A 22,923-nucleotide genomic window follows, 5' to 3' on the forward strand; every position below is an offset into this window, starting at 1 on the left:
CCCGAATCTCTGAAACATGAGTGAGGTATCTCACTATGGGATGCGCCCCCCTCGCTTGTCCCCAGAAGCAATTTTCCACTACGCCAGTCCTGACTGGCAGACAGACCCCACTCCTTGGGGAAGAGTCTTCCTCCTCCCTATGAGATTGGGGCGTCATGTCGGTACTTCAGTCTGAGCAAAAAACACCTCTTCCTCGCTCCAGGCAAGGAGGGGGATCTGGGGTCCGTTTCACAAAGCAGGTTTAGTGAAAACTCTGAGTCTGTTAACCCTGAAATGAGGGAAACTCTGAGTTTCCCGTTTCACAAAGGGAGGTAACTCAAACCAGAGAAAGAGGGGTAACTCTAGCCTGTTCCACAAAGAGAGGTAACTTAACCTCTCGGTCAGTTACCATGGTAACATGCTCTCTGAAACTAACCTGGTCGGGACCAGGTTTTTCTCAGCAAACCTTGAGTTTCTCTCTGTCTCCGCCCTCTTTCAGCCACACACGGTGTTTGATTTCCTCATTCATTCAGTCAGTGGGCGAGTTTTGGCGTAGTATAGTTCTGTCTGTTTTTTCAGAAAATCATTGCAAAAATCAGACATTAGAAGTTATATTAGTTGGCGTCTATTTCACTACCATGGCATGTCCTTTTGATAGCGATCCCGTGGATGAAAGTGCAGCATTACTGCGCAGAGAATTAAATATTCGTCGGGAGATGATTATCAGACGTCCTTAATATACTGCAGCCATAATTACAAAATGAATGAAATGGATGTTTTGAGCAAGTTGAATGTATTTGACTTGGCGTTTCCTAAATATAATCCCAGCTTTTCTTGCATGAATGAATTATAGGTTCAAAAGTGTGTGCTTTTAATTGGGTTACCGGTATATAAACTACTCCTATATAGCCTTCTGATCCAGAATATCATCTATAATGCGAGGGGGTGCATTTCACGGCAGGGGTGCTGAATACGACACAACACGGTTTCATGTCACAGTCCACCATTTACATACAGAACCTCATCCGTCCTTACATTTCCAACATTAACAACCAAAGTCATGCTCTCACATGCCAATATATATTGTGTGTTGCCCTGCGTTTTTTTGCAAATGGGAGTTTTTTATACAACATATTAAACAGCCACTTACAGTAATATTTACTTTACAATGTAAAACATGCTCAAAATGAGGCGTCACCATGATATTGTGCCAATGTTTTTATGTTTCATCTTAAGCTGCTGCCAAGTGCGCTTCTCCCCCGTGTGAAGCACCTAAATGAAATAAATTAATAGGCTACCACTCAAGCAGTTTCCCCGGTGATATTACTGTGATTGCAACAGGACTACATTTAAACTTACGCACTGACCCGAGCAGCAATGTCCTCCCGCACCGTCTCCCTCTCTTTTGCTGCTGCAGTGGTGTTACACTTTCGGCGAAAAACCTGCTCAAACTCTCTGTATGAGCGCATTAATATTTACAGTTCCAGTTGTAGCGTAGCCCTCCCCTTCCCCGTTGCTATGGTGACTCGTCGAATCAGGGCTCCATTGATGCTGTCTTTTTTACTTGTGGTGCACGCGCTTAACTCCAGGTCAAACTACTCTGAGTTGATCAACCTAACGCAAATCTGCTGTTCTGGAACCGAAAACTCAGAGTTTCCTATCTCAGAGTAGATCAACTCAGAGTTCAGGGTAGACTCAGAGTTTGTTGAACCTGCTTTGTGAAACGGAACCCAGGTGAGATACCTCACTCATGTTTCAGAGAACCAGGGTTATTTTCTAAAGTTCTCTTTCAACATTCGTTTTGATATCTCACTATGGAATGTAGAGACTCCCATATTGCCTCAGACAAGCATATCTTGAGGACCAGATATTACTGTGATATAAATCACATAGGCAGCCCTCTATCTGTCGCTAAACCCACATGCAGCACAGTGTGTGCCATTGTGGGTACAGTAACATCTAATCTGTAAAATCTGGAAAAGGTATGAGGCGTAGTCCAGCCAGCAACTGCAAACACCTCCTCCATAGAAACGCCCTGAAACAATGCCCATGATGCAGTCAACCCATGAGTGGAATGAGCGCACAGCTCTGAGGGTGGGCCCAGCCCCTTACTCTCATAGGCCAAGGCAATATCCTCCACAATCCAGCATGACAACCGCTGTTTCGTAAGACGCTTCCCCAAGTTCAGTGCAGCCCATGATACAAACAGCTGTTCTGATTTCCTGAATCCAGCTGTTCTGTCCGGTGCATAACGCGCACACCGGGCAGAGAGTATTCATTCGTCCATGCTCCTGCAATGAGAAAGGAGGAGGATAGAACGCCGGCAGCTCAATAGGGCGATATTGGTTAGGCTTCAGTAGAACCTTAGAATCCCCCGCTAAGAACTGCATACAAGCCAGATTCACAGACAATGCATGGATTTCCCTCACGCGTTTGGCCGAGGCCAACGCGAGTAACAGAGCCGTCTTCAGGGAGAGCACTCTGAGCTCCACCTAAAGCAGTGGATCAAAAGGCAGGCCCGACAGCACATCCAGAACCATGGAATGATCCCACAGAGCGGCCAAGTTCTTAGACACAAGTCGAAGGCGCTGTGCACCTTTCATGAACTGACAAACCAGGGAGTGCTGACCTGCTGTTTTGTCTCCAAAGCCAATGTGACATGCCGATATAGCAGCCAAATACACCTTGACTGTTGAGAATGCCAGGCTCTTATCCAAAAACTCCCGTAGGAATGTCAGGATAACCGGACCGCATAGAAGGAGCCCTTGCACCCTGAATAGTGGCGATGACACTCAGCGGGAACCCAGTGGTGGAAGTGGGAAGTTAAGTTCAACCTTTCACAGGCCAGGCCCATGGAGTCATGCGCTCCGGATAAGGATGAAAAATCTCCCCGCCCGCCTGCGTCAAGAGGTCTCTGCAAATGCCACAGCTGACAGCACAGGAGTTGAAATATCTCTGCTAGCCAGTTTTTTCCTTGCCAGCTGGGGGCTATCAGGATTAGAGACAGATCCCTCTCTTGCAATTTGGCGAGAGTAGGAATGATCAGCTCTAATGGGGAAGAAGCTTACAGGAGGACACAGGGCCACTCATGCGCCAAGACATCCAGCCCCATCGGAGCACTCTGCTCGATTTGGGAGTAGAACAAAAGGCACTGAGCGTTCTCCTCTGATGCAAAGAGATCCACTCTCGCCTTGCCGTATCTCTCCCAAAGCTGGGCAACCACCTTGCTGTGGAGTTTCCAATCCTTGTAGGGAGGCTTGCCCCTGGAGAGTAAGTCTGCTTCCAGGTTCAATATGCCCGGCACAAGTGGCTCTCAGCGATAACAGGTGGGAGTTGCTAGCATAGCCTGCCCTGTCTGTCTGTGGTGTTGTCGGGCCTGACCAGAATATGCTGCCCTCTGAGTACCGGCAGAAAGTGATTCAAGGTCTGAGACACTTCCTTGCATTGAGACTTGTAGCCTCTTTCAGTCAGGGAGGACTGGAAGCATTCCGCCTCGAATGGCAGGGCGGGGCCCGCCGCCGTCATGGTGGGAGAAGCCTTTCTCCTCCATGCCCACCCAGTCCAGTGCTGAGCCTCCCTGCGCGGCGTTCTTGGCCAGTCGACAGATTGCCCCAAGCTCGGGGCGCTTCCTCCAGGCACTGCAGGAACACCGGCAAGAGCTGTCTGGTGGAGTCTCCCCTCATACGTGGAGGTCTCGGCGGGGGTTTCTGGTCACTCGATGCCCAGCTTTGCAGCCTGCCTCTTGCAAACGTTGTGCAGGTCGATGCCAACAGGCGGGTTTGGGGGGCCACCACTTGCCTCCTCCCCGGTGGTTGACTTTGCAGCCCACGAGTGAAGGAGTCGTCCTCGTTGGAGCTGAGGCTGATAGATTTGTCCCCAGAGTTAGAATTCAACATCACATCCACAATGCCTTCCTGTTCTGCCAACAGGTCTTCACCAAGGGGCGTTGTGGTGTATCAGCGGGGCCACGGCGTCCAGCTGGTCGGCCCAATCTGCATCCGTGGGGATGGTATATCCCCTGGAGAGCACCTTCTCTGACTCCTGTGGTGGGGGGTTGGGTACCCCCATCAAAGGGTCGGTGGTTGACAAATTGGCCAGCCGTGCCAGCCGTGCCAGCCTGCGGCGGCAGGTCTTGTTTGAAAAAAGCGCACAGTGCTCACAAGTCACCGGGGTCTCCAGCGCGTCCTAGGCATGTTTCAGCGCGAGGTACGCCGAGCAGGTGGAGTGGGTATCCGCCCCAGGGATCGTCTTGCCGCACGTGCAGGCCTTGGCTGCAGACATGGGCTCGTCCATGGTGAGGGAATGGGATTTGTTTTCCATAGTGAGCTACTAAATGATTGTTGAAAGAGAACTGCTCTATTGTGCAGACTACTTCCTTATTGGATCAACCAGGAAGTCGCTGTGGTGGGGGCTTTGCAAGACCACTTTAAAGCTTTCTGGATATGACGTGACATGTGGTAGGATAAAAACTTTCCAAATTGACTACAGCAAGCAGTGGGGCTTCCAGTGAAGTGCAGAGACTTAACCAAAAGCCTTTCTAACACTGCCATCAAACTCGTCTAAGTTTTTATCGACGGAAAAGGATTAAACCCACACCCTAGAAAAGACCGTTCATTACTGTGTTGTGTAAAACTGTTATTGATTCCAGATATTATTGACTGGTGAATGTTATTTATTTACATTGCTTCAAGTTGTGTTTTTGTTTTGTTTTTTTATCTTGTTTGAAGGTTATTCCAACCCTCAACTAGAATAAAAAAATATATAATTTAGACTTGAGCTAACTGAAATATAAAGAAGGAACAAAATACCTTAAATGGTGCCAAAGAAAAGCAGCCTACTTTATTGACTCAAACAGGAATAAACAAACCACAGTGACACAAAATAGGGGGAAATATCTAATTATTTATTTATTTATGACATCTGATGTTAAAAGTTGCTCATTGGAAGTGGTACTATTATTATTAATAGTTAGGCAAATGTTTTGAGTTAAAACTTGGATGCTATATAAAAGAACCACTACTCAAAACTTACCATTCAGTCTTGGTGTCTCGTTATTAACTTTTTGTTACATACTGCTCCTCAGAACCTAGAGTCGGTTCCTATTTACTGTAAACAATTTCTGTGCTACACAGGCTTGAGGATTTATTGTACTGTTAATGGAGATTTGCCATAGGCTTATTAAGGTTATTGCCTTTTAATTAGTTCTAGAAAATGAAGTATTACTTATTTATTTTGATCTTGTATTGATTAATCTGTGCTGTGTTTATATTGAGCACACCATATGTATGTTTTTGACTCTAGGGGTCCCTCAATCAAAACAATAACAAAAGACGCCAAGTGACATTTACACATTACATGAAGTAATGTGGGATCATGGGAGTTGTTCCTGTCAGCTCCTGGTTAGAAATCCTTCATTGTTCATCATTTAGAAGCTTTTAACTGTGAGCTGAATTATCCGCAGAGGTCTCCTTTCCAAACAGAGCCGCTGATTAAAAATGCTAAAAACGCTGAATAAAACAGTTTCACGTTTAATCAATGTTTCTCTGACACTGTTCAGTGGAACTCAGGATGTCCCGGAGGGGCTTCCAGCCGAGCTTCCCCTAACGTTTACTCAGCTTGTTTCTCTGATAGCTTAAGATTGTTTAACAAACGGACACTAGCTTGTCAATTCACATGTTGTCTCCCCAAAGCTCCTTTCTATACACCCCACACACACAAACATGCAAGAAGCTGTAGAGAGACACACACACTCATTACTATCAGAAACTCTTACTATTACCTTGTCTGGTGCTGTTCAGCTCCAACAAAACATGTAGTTAGGTTTTTGTAGTGAAATGAGGAGGCTTGTATAAATCATTTAACAGCTCAAAGCGGCATGTGCCGTGCTTTGAGCTGATTACTCACTCCCTACCCCCAGTTATAGTCTATGAAATTATATACAATTATATTGTCAAGTCGTTTATAATGGCCCCTTGTCTCTTGTCATATCAGATAACAGTAATTTTCATGATCTAGTAGACAAGTATTATTTTTCCCACCTGGGTAAAGCGGTTCTTGGCCAGTGTGATAAGCTCTTGTTCTCCAGGGGCACAGATGTTGAGTCCAACAGGCAGCAGGCGCTTCAGAGTGGCAACGATCAGACTCGTCTGCATGGAGTATCGATCTCCCTTCCTCTTCATCTTCTTCCTCTCCTGGTCTGAAACTATTCCCTGAGGCAAAGTAAATTACAGAAGACCAGAAATGCCCACATGGGTCTAGTAAGTGTCATGTTATGCTCCTCCTTATGTTTAAATTTGCATACACGTAACAGGCTATCAACTTTGATTTAATATTAATCCATGTGGCCATACCTTTGACATCTTACTCTTGGTGTCAGTGATGAGGAAGGACATGTTGTTGATTTCATTCTGAACTACAAAGTTCTGCTCTTCTCTTTTGAAGTTCTGCAGAAAGATGACAGCATGACACCTTATTTCACAGTCATACTGTTGTGCTGACTGATGCCATGTTAGCTTCAGACTCTTGGGTTGATATTGACAACAGAGATTTGTGTCAGATTTGTAAATACATTGTGACGGTTCAGTGACAAGTGAAAAAGACACTGACCTTTCACATTGTGTTAAGTTGAGATCACACACTGTACAGTGGATAACAGTTTAACCTTTTCCTCTCGCCTAAAAATACCTCTATGGGTGAATGATTCCATTACAGTGTACAGTAGTACTTGTGACCTAAATATTTAATGCAAAATATTTCAATCCTACGTTTAATGCACATTACAATAGATGGTGGTTTTTAGTGATGGCAATTTCTGACTGCTTGATCAATGATATTAGGACCCTCGGGATAAATAAAGCTCCTTGAATCTTGAATCTTGAATCTTGAATATTAGGTACAGGCATAATGGTCCCAAAATTGATCCCCTGACTTTTTAAAATAGTGAACAGGGTAAACATTGTACCTGCTTAAAATCAGAAAATTAGTCAGGGCTAGGATGCTAGCATGGTTGAAGACTCTTAGTAAGTTAAATATTTTGGATCTAATGGTTGAAATTAAGATCTGTCATGTTACAAGGAGTGATCTGCAGTTCCATGTTTTTCCAATAGGTCCATAGAGGACCAACCCAGCTCCTGTCGGCAGTTACGTGATCTACGTCATGTTTAAGTACCACCACTGTCACCACCACAACAACACCAGATGTAATAACCAAGGACCAACGCCATAATCAACCCTCGCAGTTGTCTCTTCATTGTGACATTACCTGTGGTGGGTGCGCTGTCTGCTGTCACTCTGTTTACATTCTCAGCATTTGACAGCATGACAATTTTGACCAATCGCAGTTCAGGATCTATGTCATTGCGCCTGACACATCTGACTAATGAGTGAAGTGCCTTTTTTTTACCTGTATTGAGCTGAAATGCAGCTACATTTTGTTTCACTTCAGCACATCATCAACTGAAGTGGACCAGATCAAAGGAATAGGTGTGAAAGTGAACCAGACCAGCTGGGAAAAAAAACTATTCATTTTCGCATCTGGTGCACACCAGGGAAGTGGACTTGACGGAACAGACTATCAGGTGTGAAAGCACCTTCAGTGGGATCAGCAGCAAAAACAAAAACAGTCCTTTGTAGGGAGTCATTTGATTCAGTATTAATTATTAAAAATTCCCAAAAAATTGATCTTGTCTAGTGCTCACCTCTCAATGTGATATTTAAAATCAGCAGCATGTTACTGTGTAAGTGATTCTTACATGAGACTTGGCCCAGAAGATGAAAACCTCGGCCACCATACGGAACAGTTCCTCAGCCTCTGGGTTGGACTCTTTCAGCCATCTGGCCCTGTCAGTATAACAAGGCAGTTTAGTGATTAAGGTTCCCTGTGGAGTGGGTACATAAAGCACTTAATTATCCCTTCTCACTTGCACAGTAAGAGTATGTTTACCAACAATGTCACGAGCAAAGAGAGGCTATATCTCCCGGTGTCATCAGAGAGTTTCTTTTTTCTTCATGCAGTTGTATGCATTTTCATGGTGTAGGCTAAAGCTCACACATTAAACTTTAACTTCAAAGAAGTTCTTCAAAAGTAAAGTCTCTAGTAGCCCTGTGATCGTGTTGTGGGGGTAGCAACATCTGGTTTGTTCTCCAAGGGCTGCGACGGCACCAGTATGTTATGATAGTATTTTACTCTGCCTCTCTGGTAGTTAGGTATGTGATTGAACCCTTAGCACCTCCAACTGTGGTTTTGGCCACTGGAGGGCCTGAGCTGCCGCTGAAAAGCTGCATGGACAGCTTTGCCGAAGTGGAGTCTTGTCAACTGTCTGGTCAGAAGACAGCTGATGAGACTCAAAGCTGCAGGACCTGATGGTGTATTTCCCAGGGTGCTTAAAGCCTGTGCCTCACAGCAGTGTGAAGTACTGAGTAAAGTCTGCCTGAGCCTGCACTCTGTGCTGTGGAAGTGCTGCCTCGTGCCTGTGCTAGGGACGCCATGTCCCAGTGGCCAAGTGATGTTCCACATCATGAAGGCCATGGAGAGACTCATCCTGGAGCAGCTAAGGCCTATGGTCAGGCCCTTCACTGATCCACCACAGTTCACCTACCAGCCCCGCCTGGGAGTTGAGGACTGCATCACCTACCTGCTGAACTGAGTCATCAGTCATCTGGACAAGCCTGCGAGCACTGCGAGAGTCATGTTCTTTGACTTCTCCAGTGCATTAAACACCATCCGTCCGGCTCTACTGGGTGAGAAGATGGCTGCGATTCAGGTGTCCTGGATTGTGGATTACCTGACCGGCAGACCACAGTACGTACGACTACAGAACTGTGTATCTGACAGGGTGGTCAGCAACACTGGGGCCCCACAGGGGACTGTCCTCTCTCCCTTTCTCTTCACCCTCTTCACCTCAGACTTTAACTATTCCAGGCCTGCCACCTTTTCTGATGACTCAGCAATAGTTGGCTGCATCAGAAAGGGGGATGAAAGTGAATACAGGACTGTTGTGGGCAACTTTGTCACTTGGAGTGAGCTGAATTATCTGCAGCTCAACATGACTAAAACAAAGGAGCAAAAGCTCGTAGTGGCTCTGAGGAGGGCAAAAACACCTTTGACCCCTGTCTCCATCCAGGGGGTCCCTGTGGACACTGTAGAGAAGTATAAGTACCTAGGGGTGTACTTTAACAACAAGCTGAACTGGACTAGAAACGCAGAGGCGTTCTACAAAAAGGGCCAAAGTCGACTCTTCTTCCTGAGGAGGCTGAGGTCCTTTAACATCTGCTGGACGATGCTGAGGATGTTTTATGAGTCTGTTGTGGCCAGTACGATCTTCTTTGCTGTCACCTGCTGGGGCAGTGGGCTGAATGTCGCAGACACCAACAGACTGAACAGACTGATCAGGGGGGCCAGTGATGTCGTGGGGGAGGAGCTGGACACCCTGATGACCGAGGCAGAGAGGAGGATGATGTCCAGGCTCCGGTCTATCTTGGACAATGTCTCACACCCTCTCTATGACACACTGGCCCAGCAGAGGAGCACCTTCAGCAGAAGACTCCTCGCACCCAGATGCACCACAGAGCGCTGTGGTAATTAAATTATACAACGCATCCCTTGGAGAGCCTGTCACCTCCTCTCCGTCATTCAGACTCAATCACAGACAGTCTGTTCTTTTGCACATTAGTCTGGTATTTTTGATCTTGTATCTAATTCACTTCTGTAAATATTCATTTCTGTACATTTAACTTTTATATTGTTATATATTTATATTCTGTTTTTCTAATATACTGTATGTCGTCTGTATAATATTTTTTGTATGTACACTACCGTTCAAAAGTTTGGGGTCACTTAGAAATTTCCTTATTTTTGAAAGAATATAATATATAATATATATAATATACATTAAACTAATCTAAGTTTAAACTAATCTATACATTGCTAATGTGGTAAATGACTATTCTAGATGCAAATGTCTGTTTTTTGGTGCAATATCTACATAGGTGTATAGAGGCCCATTTCCAGCAACTATCACTCCAGTGTTCTAATGGTACAATGTGTTTGCTCATTGGGTCAGAAGGCTAATGGATGATTAGAAAACCCTTGTGCAATAATGTTAGCACAGCTGAAAACAGTTTAGCTGGTTAGAGAAGCTATAAAATTGACCTTCCTTTGGGCTAGTTGAGTATCTGGAGCATCACATTTGTGGGGACGATTAAACGCTCAAAATGGCCAGAAAAAGAGAACTTTCATGTGAAACACGACAATCTATTCATGTTCTTAGAAATGAAGGCTATTCCATGCGAGAAATTGCCAAGAAACTGAAGATTTCCTACTTTCCTAACGGTGTGTACTACTCCCTTCAGAGAAGAGCCCAAACAGGCTCTAACCAGAGTAGAAAGAGAAGTGGGAGGCCCCGCTGCACAACTCAGCAAGAAGAAAAGTACATTAGAGTCTCTAGTTTGAGAAATAGACGCCTCACAGGTAGGGATGTCCGATAATATCGGCCCACTGATATTGAGTTAAAAATGTAATATCGGGAATTATCGGTATCGGGTTTTTACAACCGATGTTAGTTCTGTAGGCTTCAGCATTTCCGAGTGTACATGAATGCAACATGGGACGTTTACAGGGGCGTGCTTGATGACGTATAACAACAACAACACGCTAGACTCGTAGGTTGCTAACCGTGGCTAACAAGCTTGCTCGCCCTGTGCATAAGATGTCCGAAGTTTGGAAGTATTTCCAAGTGTCACCTACTAACAGTTAATGTACGCTATGCAATGACTGCAAGGCGTTGGTTATGAGAGGAGGAAACAAGGCGTCTTCCTTTAATACATCAAATTTGATCATCCACCTCAAGAAGAATCATGCGGAGTTATACGCTACATCTGTGCAGCAAAGTGATGAGAAGAAGCAACAGCCAACACCGAGAAAAAAACTTTTTCTATCGTTCAGGATGCCGGATTCACCAAACTTGTGGTGCTCATCGAGCAACGTTATGCCATGCCCAGTCGCAAGTATTTCTCAGACCAGTGCTGACCCGAACTGTACAGCATTGTTTACAGTCACGTCGAGAAGCTAATTTCTAGTGCTGTATCCATTAGATCCAATACAGGTTAGCATGTTGAGCTTGACTGCTAATTTATTGATTGTATTATTTGCCAAGTTATGGCCGGTTACTCAGTCTGGAAAAAGAGAACTAAGTTTGCTTACTACTCTGGACTGAAGAGATGCATCTTCCTGGTTTTGATATTGTCTGTAGTGTTGTTTGAGGCAAAATATTCTCTCTAAAAACACAAACAAATAAATGAATGGCACTTTTTTGGAACTTTTTTCAATAACTTATTTTGTACAGACTGTGTTTACATTTGAAAAGCTGTGTTGCATTTATGTTTGCATCCAGTGGGGCATCAGAATAAAATTAGCCATAATGTGTTAATTCCATAATAGGTGATATGTGATGTTGGTGTAAAAAGGCTGCATATATCGGTATCGGGTGATATCGGTATCGGAAATTAAGGGTTGGACAATATCGGAATATCGGATATCGGCAGAAAAGCCAATATTGAGCATCCCTACTCACAGGTCCTCAATTGGCAGCTTCATTAAATAGTACCCGCAAAACGCCAGTGTCAACATCTACAGTGAAGAGGCGACTCCGGGATGCTGGCCTTCAGGGCAGAGTGGCAAAGAAAAAGCCATATCTGAGACTGGCCAATAAAAGAAAAAGATTAATATGGGCAAAAGAACACAGACATTGGACAGAGGAAGATTGGAAAAAAGTGTTATGGACGGACGAATCGAAGTTTGAGGTGTTTGGATCACACAGAAGAACATTTGTGAGACGCAGAACAACTGAAAAGATGCTGGAAGAGTGCCTGACGCCATCTGTCAAGCATGGTGGGGGTAACGTGATGGTCTGGGGTTGCTTTGGTGCTGGTAAGGTGGGAGATTTGTTCAGGGTTAAAGGGATGCTGAATAAGGAAGGCTATCACTCCATTTTGCAACGCCATGCCATACCCTGTGGACAGCGCTTGATTGGAGCCAATTTCATCCTACAACAGGACAATGACCCAAAGCACACCTCGAAGTTGTGCAAGAACTATTTAGAGAAGAAGCAGGCAGCTGGTATTCTATCTGTAATGGAGTGGCCAGCGCAGTCACCAGATCTAAGTCCCAGCCTGGTCAGATGCGTACATGAACTGATGAAGCCTCTTGGATGAGAGGTGAAACGTCTTCCTAGACAAACAACCAGTCCAGTTGTTTTTTTGAATGAAATTGCTTTGAGGATCTTTGACGAAAGCAAAGTTTGAAGGAAAAAAAATATTATCTCAAATAAAAAAAAAATCTCTATTTCTAACCATGTCAATGTCTTGACTATATTTTCTATTCATTTTACAACTCATGGTGGTAAATAAGTGTGACTTTTCATGGAAAACACAAAATTTTCTGGGTGACCCCAATCTTTTGTATGTGTATATCTGGAGTTTTGTAACAAAAATAATTTCCCCCTGGGATTATTAAAGTATTTCTGATTCTGATTCTGGACTCTTTTGTCTTTCTCTTTTTTCTATTCTGTCATTTGCGTATAGGCCATGGTGAGGACCCAGTACATTGCTCCATGCCTACCATCCTGGAGTTCCTGCAATACTTCTTGGATGATGGCAGATCTACATCTACCCTAACTGTGTATGTGGCTGCAATATCACATCAACACACTCGGGTTGACAATGTCACGGTAGGGAGTCGCACCCTTGTGTCCCTCTTCCTGAGGGGGGCTCCAGTATCAGACTTGCACCTGGTGCTGGGACACTCTATGATGCCAGGAGTGTTTCCACATCATGGGCTGCGCTGAGAGACGTAGCCCTGAAGATATTTTTGTCGCTGCATCATGGATATCGCCGGGCACATTCTCTAGGTTCTATAAGGTCAATATTGCCATTCCCCATCCACTGGGGGTGGTCCTCCTTCCTGGGTCTCATGATCTTCCTCGATGAGGTGGGTTTTCAGGATTCCTTGTGACTTTGCTGGTATGAGTCATTCAGTGCTGTATGCACTGCCTCTGGCGGTCAGCAGGAATGAAATAAAACGATAGTTACAAATGTAATTACGGTTCTATGAATCCCGAATGACTGCCAGAGCGCTCTGTCACTCGGAATCCTATTCCGTAGGAATAGAACCCCTTAAGACACCGGAAGATATAGCCTCTCTGCAGTCAGCCACCTGGGGGCGATCCGGATGTTTGGACTTCACTTTTGGGGAGCTGTCAAGCTGTCCATCTTTATAATGGTCTATGGTAGTGGTAAGTAACACTAAATGTAAGCATAACTTGTTTTTGTTTACAAGAAAACCCCACAGGGCCCCTTTAAACGTAACAAATTACTTATGATTTAGACACTGGCTATCCATATCCAACAAATATGCAGCTTAGTGTTAGTTATGAACATGAAGTATCCCATCATTCATGACACTGAAAGAAATGCAGGTCATATTTGTTGATAAATTGAGAATTGTTGGAACTATCCAATCATCACTGTACCTGTTGTAGTCAACAAATCGTATGAGGACAGGGTAGAAGGCATACAGGTCTCTGACGAGTATGGTGAACTGGTCCATGATGAGAAGCTCTGTCTCTGACATCTCCCCCCTCCCCTCGACCTTGCTTTGTTCCTCATCCATCAGCACAACTGCTGATTTCTACAGGACACAGTCATACACAGCTCTCTCTTTATTTGAATACCAAATACTTTGTGATCTCAGTGGTGGTGGTAGTAGTAGTAGTAGTAGTAGTAGTAGTAGTAGTTGTAGTAGTAGTAGTATTAAAATCATACTTTGAAAATACACTGCATTAAACAATCAAACATATACTTACTATCAAATTATTGAACACATTGCTTGCAAACCTCTGATAGCTTAGGGCTTTATTACATTTATAGACAGTATGTTTATACTGGATGTGTTATTTGAGTCTACCAATATTCTGATATGCTACATAATAATTTAAAATACATAGAAAAATAATATAACTCACTTTTTTGAGTTTCTCCATCAAAGGCAGGAAGTGAGTCTTGAGCAGTTGGGCTTTGGCCTTGCTGATGATCGGCTGAGAGAAGACTTTAAAGCAGGGACAGAAAAGGGGTTCAATGATTGAGCATAAAATAATTGATTTTCCTTGAACTTCATTGTCTGCACGTGTGAGTGTGAATGGCTGTCTGTCTCTCTCTGTCTCTATGTGCCCTGTCCGGATGATGGCAATTAAGAACTTTTTAAAGCCTTTTACTGCAACCTGGAATTATATTTAAAACAACAAACAAACATGAAACATGAAGACTAGTCTGTAACTTTTTTTTTACTTTATATTTGCTAAAACTATCACTAGTGTACTGCATATCCTGACAGCACATTAACAATAAATAAAATAAAATGTATGTAAACTATATACATACACACGCACGCACAGACACACACACACAGACACACACACACATATACCGTGTATATATATATTTTTTATATATATGTAAATATATATATATATATATATATTCATACAGAAACATACATATACAGTACACATAAATCTAAAAAAAATAAAGAAAGTCCCACCACCACCACCACCAACGCGCATCACTCACCCTATACATATACTGTGCCTTCTCTCATCCATGTATAGTGGAAGTAAAAATATAAATTATACAAGTAGTAGAGATCTACTTTCCCTTGCTTGACATCGTTAGGAACGATTTAGTTTGAGGACGGCTGCTTGATTTCAACGTGTGTCCCGTCGACTGTGCTGATGCACTAAGGGATACCATATGCTTGGTGAACGCCTTCTGTCAGTTCCCCAAATTTGGACTCTGTGAAAGGTGTTGATATGTTGGGGTATACAGCAGGAGCAGTCTCCTTAATAGATCACGCTGACGTCTATGTTGCTGGATGTGGTTAAGTAATTGTATGAGACACACACAAAGTGCTGATAAGTTGCTAAATAGCACCAGTATTTTGGCCTGGTCTTCCATAACATCAACTCCGTCAGCTGGTCACATCTAGAGTGCTCCACAAGTCTCCATGAATACAACTCACTGTTTACCGTCGCACAGTGTGACGTCAAACAATTTCCACAAGAAATTGCGTTTTTCCTCGGTTTTCCTGTCCACACAACATTGCTGGAACCGGACTTTTCCAAGAAGTTCGCCCTGGACTCCGGTTACAAAAAACTCTGAATCGTGCAGAGAAACACACACGCGCTTTTAAAAATACTCGCATTCGTGTGGACGGCCCCTTAGAGTGGTCAGCAAGATATAAAAATGCCAGTCTGTGGTGGGTAAAATTCAAATTATGGTCGGAGCGAGAGATCAGCACCAGTCCGACCTCTCAGCTCAGTGATGTCATACCAACCCCAACTGCATTTCTTAAAATTGTGATCTAGATCAGTACACTACAAACCCTTACATTTACTTAAATCTAAAGACTACATCATGTCATTATCCTTATTTGTGAGACACATTTTATGGTAGACATAAGAGAGAAACATAATGTGGACGAGTCACACACACACACACACACACACACACACACACACACACACACACACACACACACACACACACACACACACACACACACACACACACACACACACACACACACACACACACACACACACACACACACACACACACACACACACAAACACACACACACACACAGTGTTGCCATGTTTACCAGCTAGTCTTTTCATCCAGGCCCCTTCATCTATTCCCAGGTTGTTGTAGATGATCTTGAGAATGTTTCCCAGCAGAGTGTTCATGTGTTCAGAGGTCACAGAGGTGCAGCAGCTGTCAGCTTTGTCTGAGTTGCTCTCTGGTCCATGTTCCCACCAGTGAGACATGTAGCTGCACAACATTGGTAACACCACCTACAGAAAAAGGGAAAATACTCATTTCAGTTTAAACTGTCCTGAGATGAGCCACTTTCCCAGGCTGACATAATACTTTGTACAGTTTCTCATTGACCGTTTGACAATGAACCCACACAGTGACATTATGTGAACACTTCTTGGGTTCAGTCAACAGAGGCATAACATATTAAGTGCCAATGGAAAGATTACTTTTCATTATTTAAAGAGATAATTTAGGGATTAGAAGACACCAGAGCACAAGGGGAAAGAAACCCACATTGATATTGGTACAACAGACACAAAGTTGATAGTTAGTTTTATATCCCACCTCCATGACATGGGGCATCTGAGTGTATCTCATGCCAGACTCTGCCAACTCCATGATCTCCTCTAGACACTTCTCTAAGTTTGGGATCAGAGGACAAACTTCCCCAACTTGCCCTGGAAGACCTAGAGCTGAGAGGTGAATGAACAGAAAAGATTGATATAAACACGAATATACAGGTCAACAGTTCTTGACTAGTTATAAACTAGAGGTAAGCTGATAGGGCTTATAATACATTATAATCACCTACACTCACCTATACACACCTCAACAATCAGCTGTAGTAATGGCCCATAGTGTGCTATAAGAGTCCATGCAGTATCATAAGTGATCATTGTATGTGTTAGGTAATGTGAAGTGCATACAGTATGTGTCCTTGTATCAGAAATCATTGTGTGCTGATGAGCGTAGTCATGATGCATTAAAATGTCGATTTGGTCTTCATAGAAAGTGTTACCAACTTTACTTTTTGTTCATGCCATTTTAGCACATGCTGAGTCATTGGTAGCTTCTTCACAGTTGGTGCTGTGGTTGTCCTCCATCAGAGAGGAGGGAATCAATGTAGTAATCTGTCTTTCTTTCATGGTTGTGGTGATGGAAAATGACCAGACTGTCAAAGCAAACAGCAACAGAGACCTGCAACCTCTGCACTGTACATTAATCTACCCTTTGAATCTAAGAGTCACACAGTAACAATGTGCTCAGCTGCATGTAGACTGAATGACATTTTCAGAGGATACAACTACCCCAGGACTTGTATATCTATGTGTGTGTGTGTATTTCCACCGCATCATGTTTGTAACATTCAAGTGCACAGAGCAGTTAAATATTGATATAAAAACCATTTCATTAGTACCTGATCTGTCTTTCGTTCCCTTGCTGTTGTAGATGGAGAAGCTGTTGAACTTGTTGATGTGAGGCTCAAGGAATGCAACAGGAAAGGCTGCTGAGAAGGCAGCTAAACACTGTCCTAATGCTGGACGCTGTCTGGAGAGGAGAGACAAATAATGATTTCATAATTATTATTATTTTCATTATCATTTTAAGATGATGATGTTGCTTTGTAATATTGTTTGGTAATAATTAGTTTAGATAGTGTGAATTTAGATTCACTTTTATTTTTCCTTGTTTTGCACATGTGTCAAACTGATCCAATAAACTGACTCCACTTCAATTCAATCACCACTGCCTTCACACAGTTGATCTGTTGGACCAGGAGTGTTTTTGCTTGGTTGGAATGAAAACCTGCAGCCACAGCGGCCCTTTACTGGATCAGTTTGACACCCCTATTTTAAAGGTTCAACTCAAAACTGTACATTCATAAACAGGTGTTAATTGTGTTGGTGGTTTTAGAAATACCATCAATTATTACTGGGGGGGATTCATTATCTGCGCTCCATATTAACTCACTCACTCACTCACTCAAAATACACACAAACAGACCCATATACACTGGAGATCAAAATTAGAGAACAAATTATAAATACTTGATTTATTCTGAAATACTGTTCTTTTTTACTGTTTCGAATTTGATAGAATATCAGCTTCAAGGAACTGCTTCACCTGTTTTGCAGTGTGACAGGGGACATTGTCTTGCATAAAAATTACAGCTGATTGGTAGACAGTTGCAGTGGAGGTATTGCATGTTGCTGAAGGAGGTTCACATAAACATTTGCATTCACCCTGCCATGCAGCTGTACAAGAGGCCCAACTCCTGCTGCAGAAAACATCCCCCAAACCATGACACTTCCTCCTCCAAATGTAACTGACTTCTTTACACACTTTGGTTACAGTCTTTATTCAGTCCTACGCCCAACATAATGTTTCCATCAGACCCAAATCAACTGAACGTCCTCTCATCACTGAAGTCACTCTGGACCAGTTCTCCTCTGTCCACACAACATGCTCCTCAGCAAAGAGGAGACGTTTGTTCACTGCAGAGTGGTCAAATCACAGGCTTTGAATGCCCACCCTCTCTCTGATGGCTGAGAGGGCCATCCCTTTGGCCTTCATCTGGACAACCTGCTGTCTCAGGGTTTCAGTCACCTTAGAGCAGCTCGCCATCTTGCAAAGTAACCAGGAGAGCTGCAGATAAATAGGGTGTGTCCAACAATGAAGTCAATTGTCACAAGGTGCAGATTAACACCAATAACTGGGAGGGTGTGAAAGTGTTCTCTTATTTTGCTCACTGTTTTTTTCACAAAATAAGGGTTTTTGTTGAAGTGCCTTGGTTATTTAAAAAAACATGCTTGTACAGCAGTGGTATAGACACAGAGGATGTTTTATCAAATTAGGTACAATAAAAAACAACAGTATTTCAGAATAAATCAAGTATTGATAACTTGTTCTCTAATTTCCATCTCCAGTGTACATGCAATCGGAGAGATTTTAGTTATTGATACACCATCAGAGTAACTTTTCATTTGTTTTCTTGTTGCTTTAAACAAACAATTTATGGCTGTGAGATTTCTCTGTCACCTTTGTGCTGTGTTTGTGTGCTGTCATAGCAACCATCGATCCCCAGCTCCTCCAGAGAGAGTTTCAAAGTCAGTAAATCCCTATCCACCTCTGATGAGCATGTGGCGTCTTGAATGGCAGTCTCTGCCATAAGTGTATGCATGTGTGTGAATGGGCGAATGCTGGCTTGTGTTGTAAGGTCCTTGAGTGGTCAGTAGACCAGAACGTTGCTACATACTGTAAATACAGTTTACCATTTACATACAGATGTGGAAGAAAACATGATTCTATAACAGATTTCTGCATCTTATTACATGTATATTGTACCTCTCTACATAGAGGTCTTGAATGGCAGTCTCTGCCATAAGTGTATGCATGTGTGTGAATGGGCGAATGCTGGCTTGTGTTGTAAGGTCCTTGAGTGGTCAGTAGACCAGAACGTTGCTACATACTGTAAATACAGTTTACCATTTACATACAGATGTGGAAGAAAACATGATTCTATAACAGATTTCTGCATCTTATTACATGTATATTGTACCTCTCTACATAGATGGTTTTGTTGGTTCCCAGAAAGTAGAGGCTGTTGAGAATTCTGTAGCAGGAAACCTGGACATCATCCACTGTAAGAAAAGAGGTAAACCAAAAAGAGTATCTGTAGTTTACATCTCATGGAAATGTTTTTTAATTTACAAAAAAGATGAAATTTCTTTTTTTTTTGTCCTGTAAATTACCAACTATTAAGTTTTACATCAGAGTAATGCAGGAATCTATTTCATGATGGAAATCTGACATTATCATTCAGATACAAATGTTTAACTGAAAAGCAAATGCATGCCTTTTTTCTTCAGAAAGAAAACATTTGAAAACATTAACTGTTAAGATTTCAGCGCACATATGAGGTCTTCTCCAAACACGTTCTGTCCGATGTGCTCAAACAGGGAGGAGAGGACCGGCAGCAGGGCAAAGGTGGTGTAGTTGATGATCTGAGTGACACCTCGCGGTTGCTCTCTGCTGTGGGTGAACTGGCCGAGCTTCAGGTTCTCCTGCGTCTTCTCCAGATCTTCTGCTGCACTGTCAAAGTACAACCGCAGTGCTGCCTTCACTGACTCCAGACCAGTCTTCATCACTGTCCTGATATTTGGAGAGAGTTAGGTTTTAATTTATTATCTTTAGAAGAGAGACTTCTTCCAGCCAGCTGTATTTTGTAAATACACAGATATTTTAACAACTACAACTCAAAAAACTAACTTAAACAAGTGACATAATGAATAATGCAAAAAGAAAAAAGGAAACAAGTACAGAGAAAAGGCCCAACTACATTCTTAGTTTATTTTTACATGCTTTCAATGACTGACACCAAAGTTCAATCCACAATGTCGACAGAAGCTCAACATCCAGTGTTCACTATGGCTTAAGAATAATAATAATAATAATAATAATAATATACTTTTTTTATACAGCACTTTTAAATGCTTTACATCGTTGAATCAGGATTAAAACAAGACTGAAATAAGGCAAATAAAATCTGAATTTAAATTAAATTACTAATACGCATAATATAGCCTGAAGCAGAAATCCTTGAGTTTTGGTCCTTCTTCCTTTAGGGTCTGAATCCTTAAAAAGGAATATAACACAGCACAATAAAAACAATAACTAATAATAAAAGGGAAGACATAAAAGCATTGTTTTAAAAAGTACACAGTGTATAATCGCCATCTATACGAGAAGAATGCTATCAATATCAGTAAGGCTCCAACCCACACAGGTCACAATCTGTTCGTCCCTTTGCCATCAGGTAAAGGCAGGGACACACCAATCCAATGGTCAGTGTTAGAATAATTATACATGAAGTAATCTCATATTTACTCCAATTACCTTTACATATAAACTAACCTTACTTGGTGTGTGTGCGCAGCTAATTTGTGCAGAGTTGTTTTGCAGGTAGAAGAAATCAGATAAGCTTGACTGCTGATGAATCAACAAAGAGGTATCTATGCAAAAACAGAAACTGTTCATCTGTTTAAAGACAGAACATGTTTCAACGACGAGCAACATGCAGAGGATTTTAGACATGATGTTATAAAGTGATTTAAAGCATGACCAACTTGGGACATCCAAAATGTCCCCTGTTGGTGAGTGTGTAACGACATTAAAGTCCCCTATTGACAGTTGGTTAACAGGACACATACGCACAAACATCTCGTTCCTTACCTTGCATCCAGGCTTTGTCCCAGTATCTGCAGACAGTTGACTATGGATGTGGCATTGTTACCTGAAAAGTATACAGAATCACATAGTAAACAGAAACCTATGTGTACTTACTGAATACGGTAGGTTCCTATCTGTCAGAGATGTGAAGAATCAAGCACTACAGCACACAACAAAAAAACAACAGCCCTTTTCAGACCAACAGGAGCTGTCTGCCCGGGGAAAAGAATCTGACGAATGCACTTTTGTGAATAACACAACAGAACATCATATTCAAAGAAAAAAGATGTTCCTTTAAAAATAAAAGCTTCAAAAGTGGAGCTATCATGAGCTTGTTAATTCCAAACATTTTCCACTGCCCAAATGTCTGTTTCCAGTTGTATCTGGGTGAAGTCTACAAGGGTGGAACATTTTTTTAGTTTTTGGATGCTGAGTTGGTGGAATGCTCTCAGCATTTGGATATGGTATAACAAGTTGCAATGCACACCCTACACACACATACACACACACACAGCTGCTGAGCAGTACACACCTACATAATGCATGCATGCATGCATGCACACACACCCCTGCACAAACTATTTAAGGATGTTCTTGAGCTTTCTCATGTTCGTCCTCTATCCGTGTCTCAGTCCCACACAAACACATTAGTGTAATTTATTGTCACTTTTATATCAACAATAACAGATGCAAACCTTTATAGAAAAGGTATGTATGTGTAGATGTATGTATCTCCGATAGGAAAAGTTCCAATGTACAGTAAGTTAAGATATTCACTAAGTCCTTCGTTTTTGATCAAATAAATATATAAAACAGTTTGACAAATTGATTGAAATGTAGCACTTACTTATGAATTGTATCTTACTTAAACTCCTGATGGACAAATGATGGTAAATAATGACACAATCAGTATAATCTATTCATATAATTGTATTTATTATTGTATTTATCTGTGATATTCTGATGTTAAAAACATTCCAAGAACACTGATTATGCTTGGCTTCCATTATTACCAGCCCCTGACAGTTACGCTAGTATTGATTGATGCAGTCACTAACCCCTAAAGGTGTGTAGTTGAGATCAAAATTAAGGTCCAGATCAAAGATAGGTGTGGACTGAGCAAGGGCACAGGAAGTAGGTGGGTAATTGTATTATATCGGGGGGGTATAATATAGTTAGGTGTATTTTATTCATACAACAATAAAATGCACATATATATTTACATATATAGACTGGAGATCAATATTAGAGAACAAATTACTGTTATTTTTTATTGTTCAGAATTTGATAGAATATCAGCTATACCACTGCTGTACTAGCATGTTTTTTAAATAACCAAGACACTCAAACAAAAACCTTTATTTTGTGAAAAAAGCAGTGATCAAACACACTTTCAGATACCACCCAGTTGCCTAACACTGTCACTGCTTGCGAGTCGCGTGCCTCTCTGCATAGCGACAGAGCAATAGAGTGATCTGTGAAACATGGCAAGGAACAGCGAAGAACTGATGCGTCAAGAAGCAAGACGCGAGTCAAGATCGGCTCTGCTTTCCAGCAATGGCAAAGGCTAATGCAGCTTCATCCGGAGCTAAAAACAGATGAGATGGTGGCGAAGTTTAATTTATCAGTTACTGTAGTTCTGTAATACTATGTTATTTGTTGAAGGAAGATTAGCGTTAGCGTTAGTCTTAGCGTCAGTGTTCACGTCACCGGAAGTGTAAACAAACCACGGACACGTCAGGGAAGGAGGGAGCGTCAAAGGTCAGGCATGGGGAAGAGGGGAGGACTTTAGAGGGAGGTGGAGTTGGTCACGTTTAAATATTTTCAAAGAGCTTAGCAACATGCCAGAAAGGTAAGCATGGCTTTAATCTGGCACCTGGTCACAATTGACTTCATTGTTGGACACACCCTATTTATCTGGCAGCTCTCCTGGTTACTTTGCAAGATGGTGAGCTGCTCTAAGGAGACTGAAACCCTGAGACAGCAGGTTGTCCAGATGAAGGCCAAAGGGATGACCCTCTCAGCCATCAGAGAGAGGTTGGGTGTTCACAGTCTGATTTCAAG

The 22,923-nt window shown here is 42.4% G+C and overlaps 1 protein-coding gene across 1 annotated transcript in view; it reads right to left on the minus strand.

Moving 5' to 3' along the window:
• ryr2a (ryanodine receptor 2a (cardiac)) overlaps nucleotides 1–22,923 on the minus strand; it is a gene marked incomplete at its 5' end in the record, with an annotated part of 336,158 nt that overhangs the window by 78,649 nt on the left and 234,586 nt on the right. Inside the window, 11 exons of the mRNA XM_083932619.1 lie at nucleotides 6,018–6,188; nucleotides 6,330–6,422; nucleotides 7,731–7,818; nucleotides 13,506–13,663; nucleotides 13,998–14,080; nucleotides 15,692–15,884; nucleotides 16,195–16,322; nucleotides 17,048–17,178; nucleotides 19,190–19,271; nucleotides 19,544–19,782; nucleotides 20,863–20,923. Coding sequence (XP_083788745.1) covers nucleotides 6,018–6,188; nucleotides 6,330–6,422; nucleotides 7,731–7,818; nucleotides 13,506–13,663; nucleotides 13,998–14,080; nucleotides 15,692–15,884; nucleotides 16,195–16,322; nucleotides 17,048–17,178; nucleotides 19,190–19,271; nucleotides 19,544–19,782; nucleotides 20,863–20,923 — 1,427 coding nt within the window. The remainder of the gene's footprint in view (nucleotides 1–6,017; nucleotides 6,189–6,329; nucleotides 6,423–7,730; nucleotides 7,819–13,505; nucleotides 13,664–13,997; nucleotides 14,081–15,691; nucleotides 15,885–16,194; nucleotides 16,323–17,047; nucleotides 17,179–19,189; nucleotides 19,272–19,543; nucleotides 19,783–20,862; nucleotides 20,924–22,923) is intronic.

The sequence above is a fragment of the Echiichthys vipera genome (genome assembly GCF_963691815.1).
Source record: "Echiichthys vipera genome assembly, chromosome: 18".
Lineage (NCBI taxonomy): Eukaryota > Metazoa > Chordata > Actinopteri > Perciformes > Trachinidae > Echiichthys > Echiichthys vipera.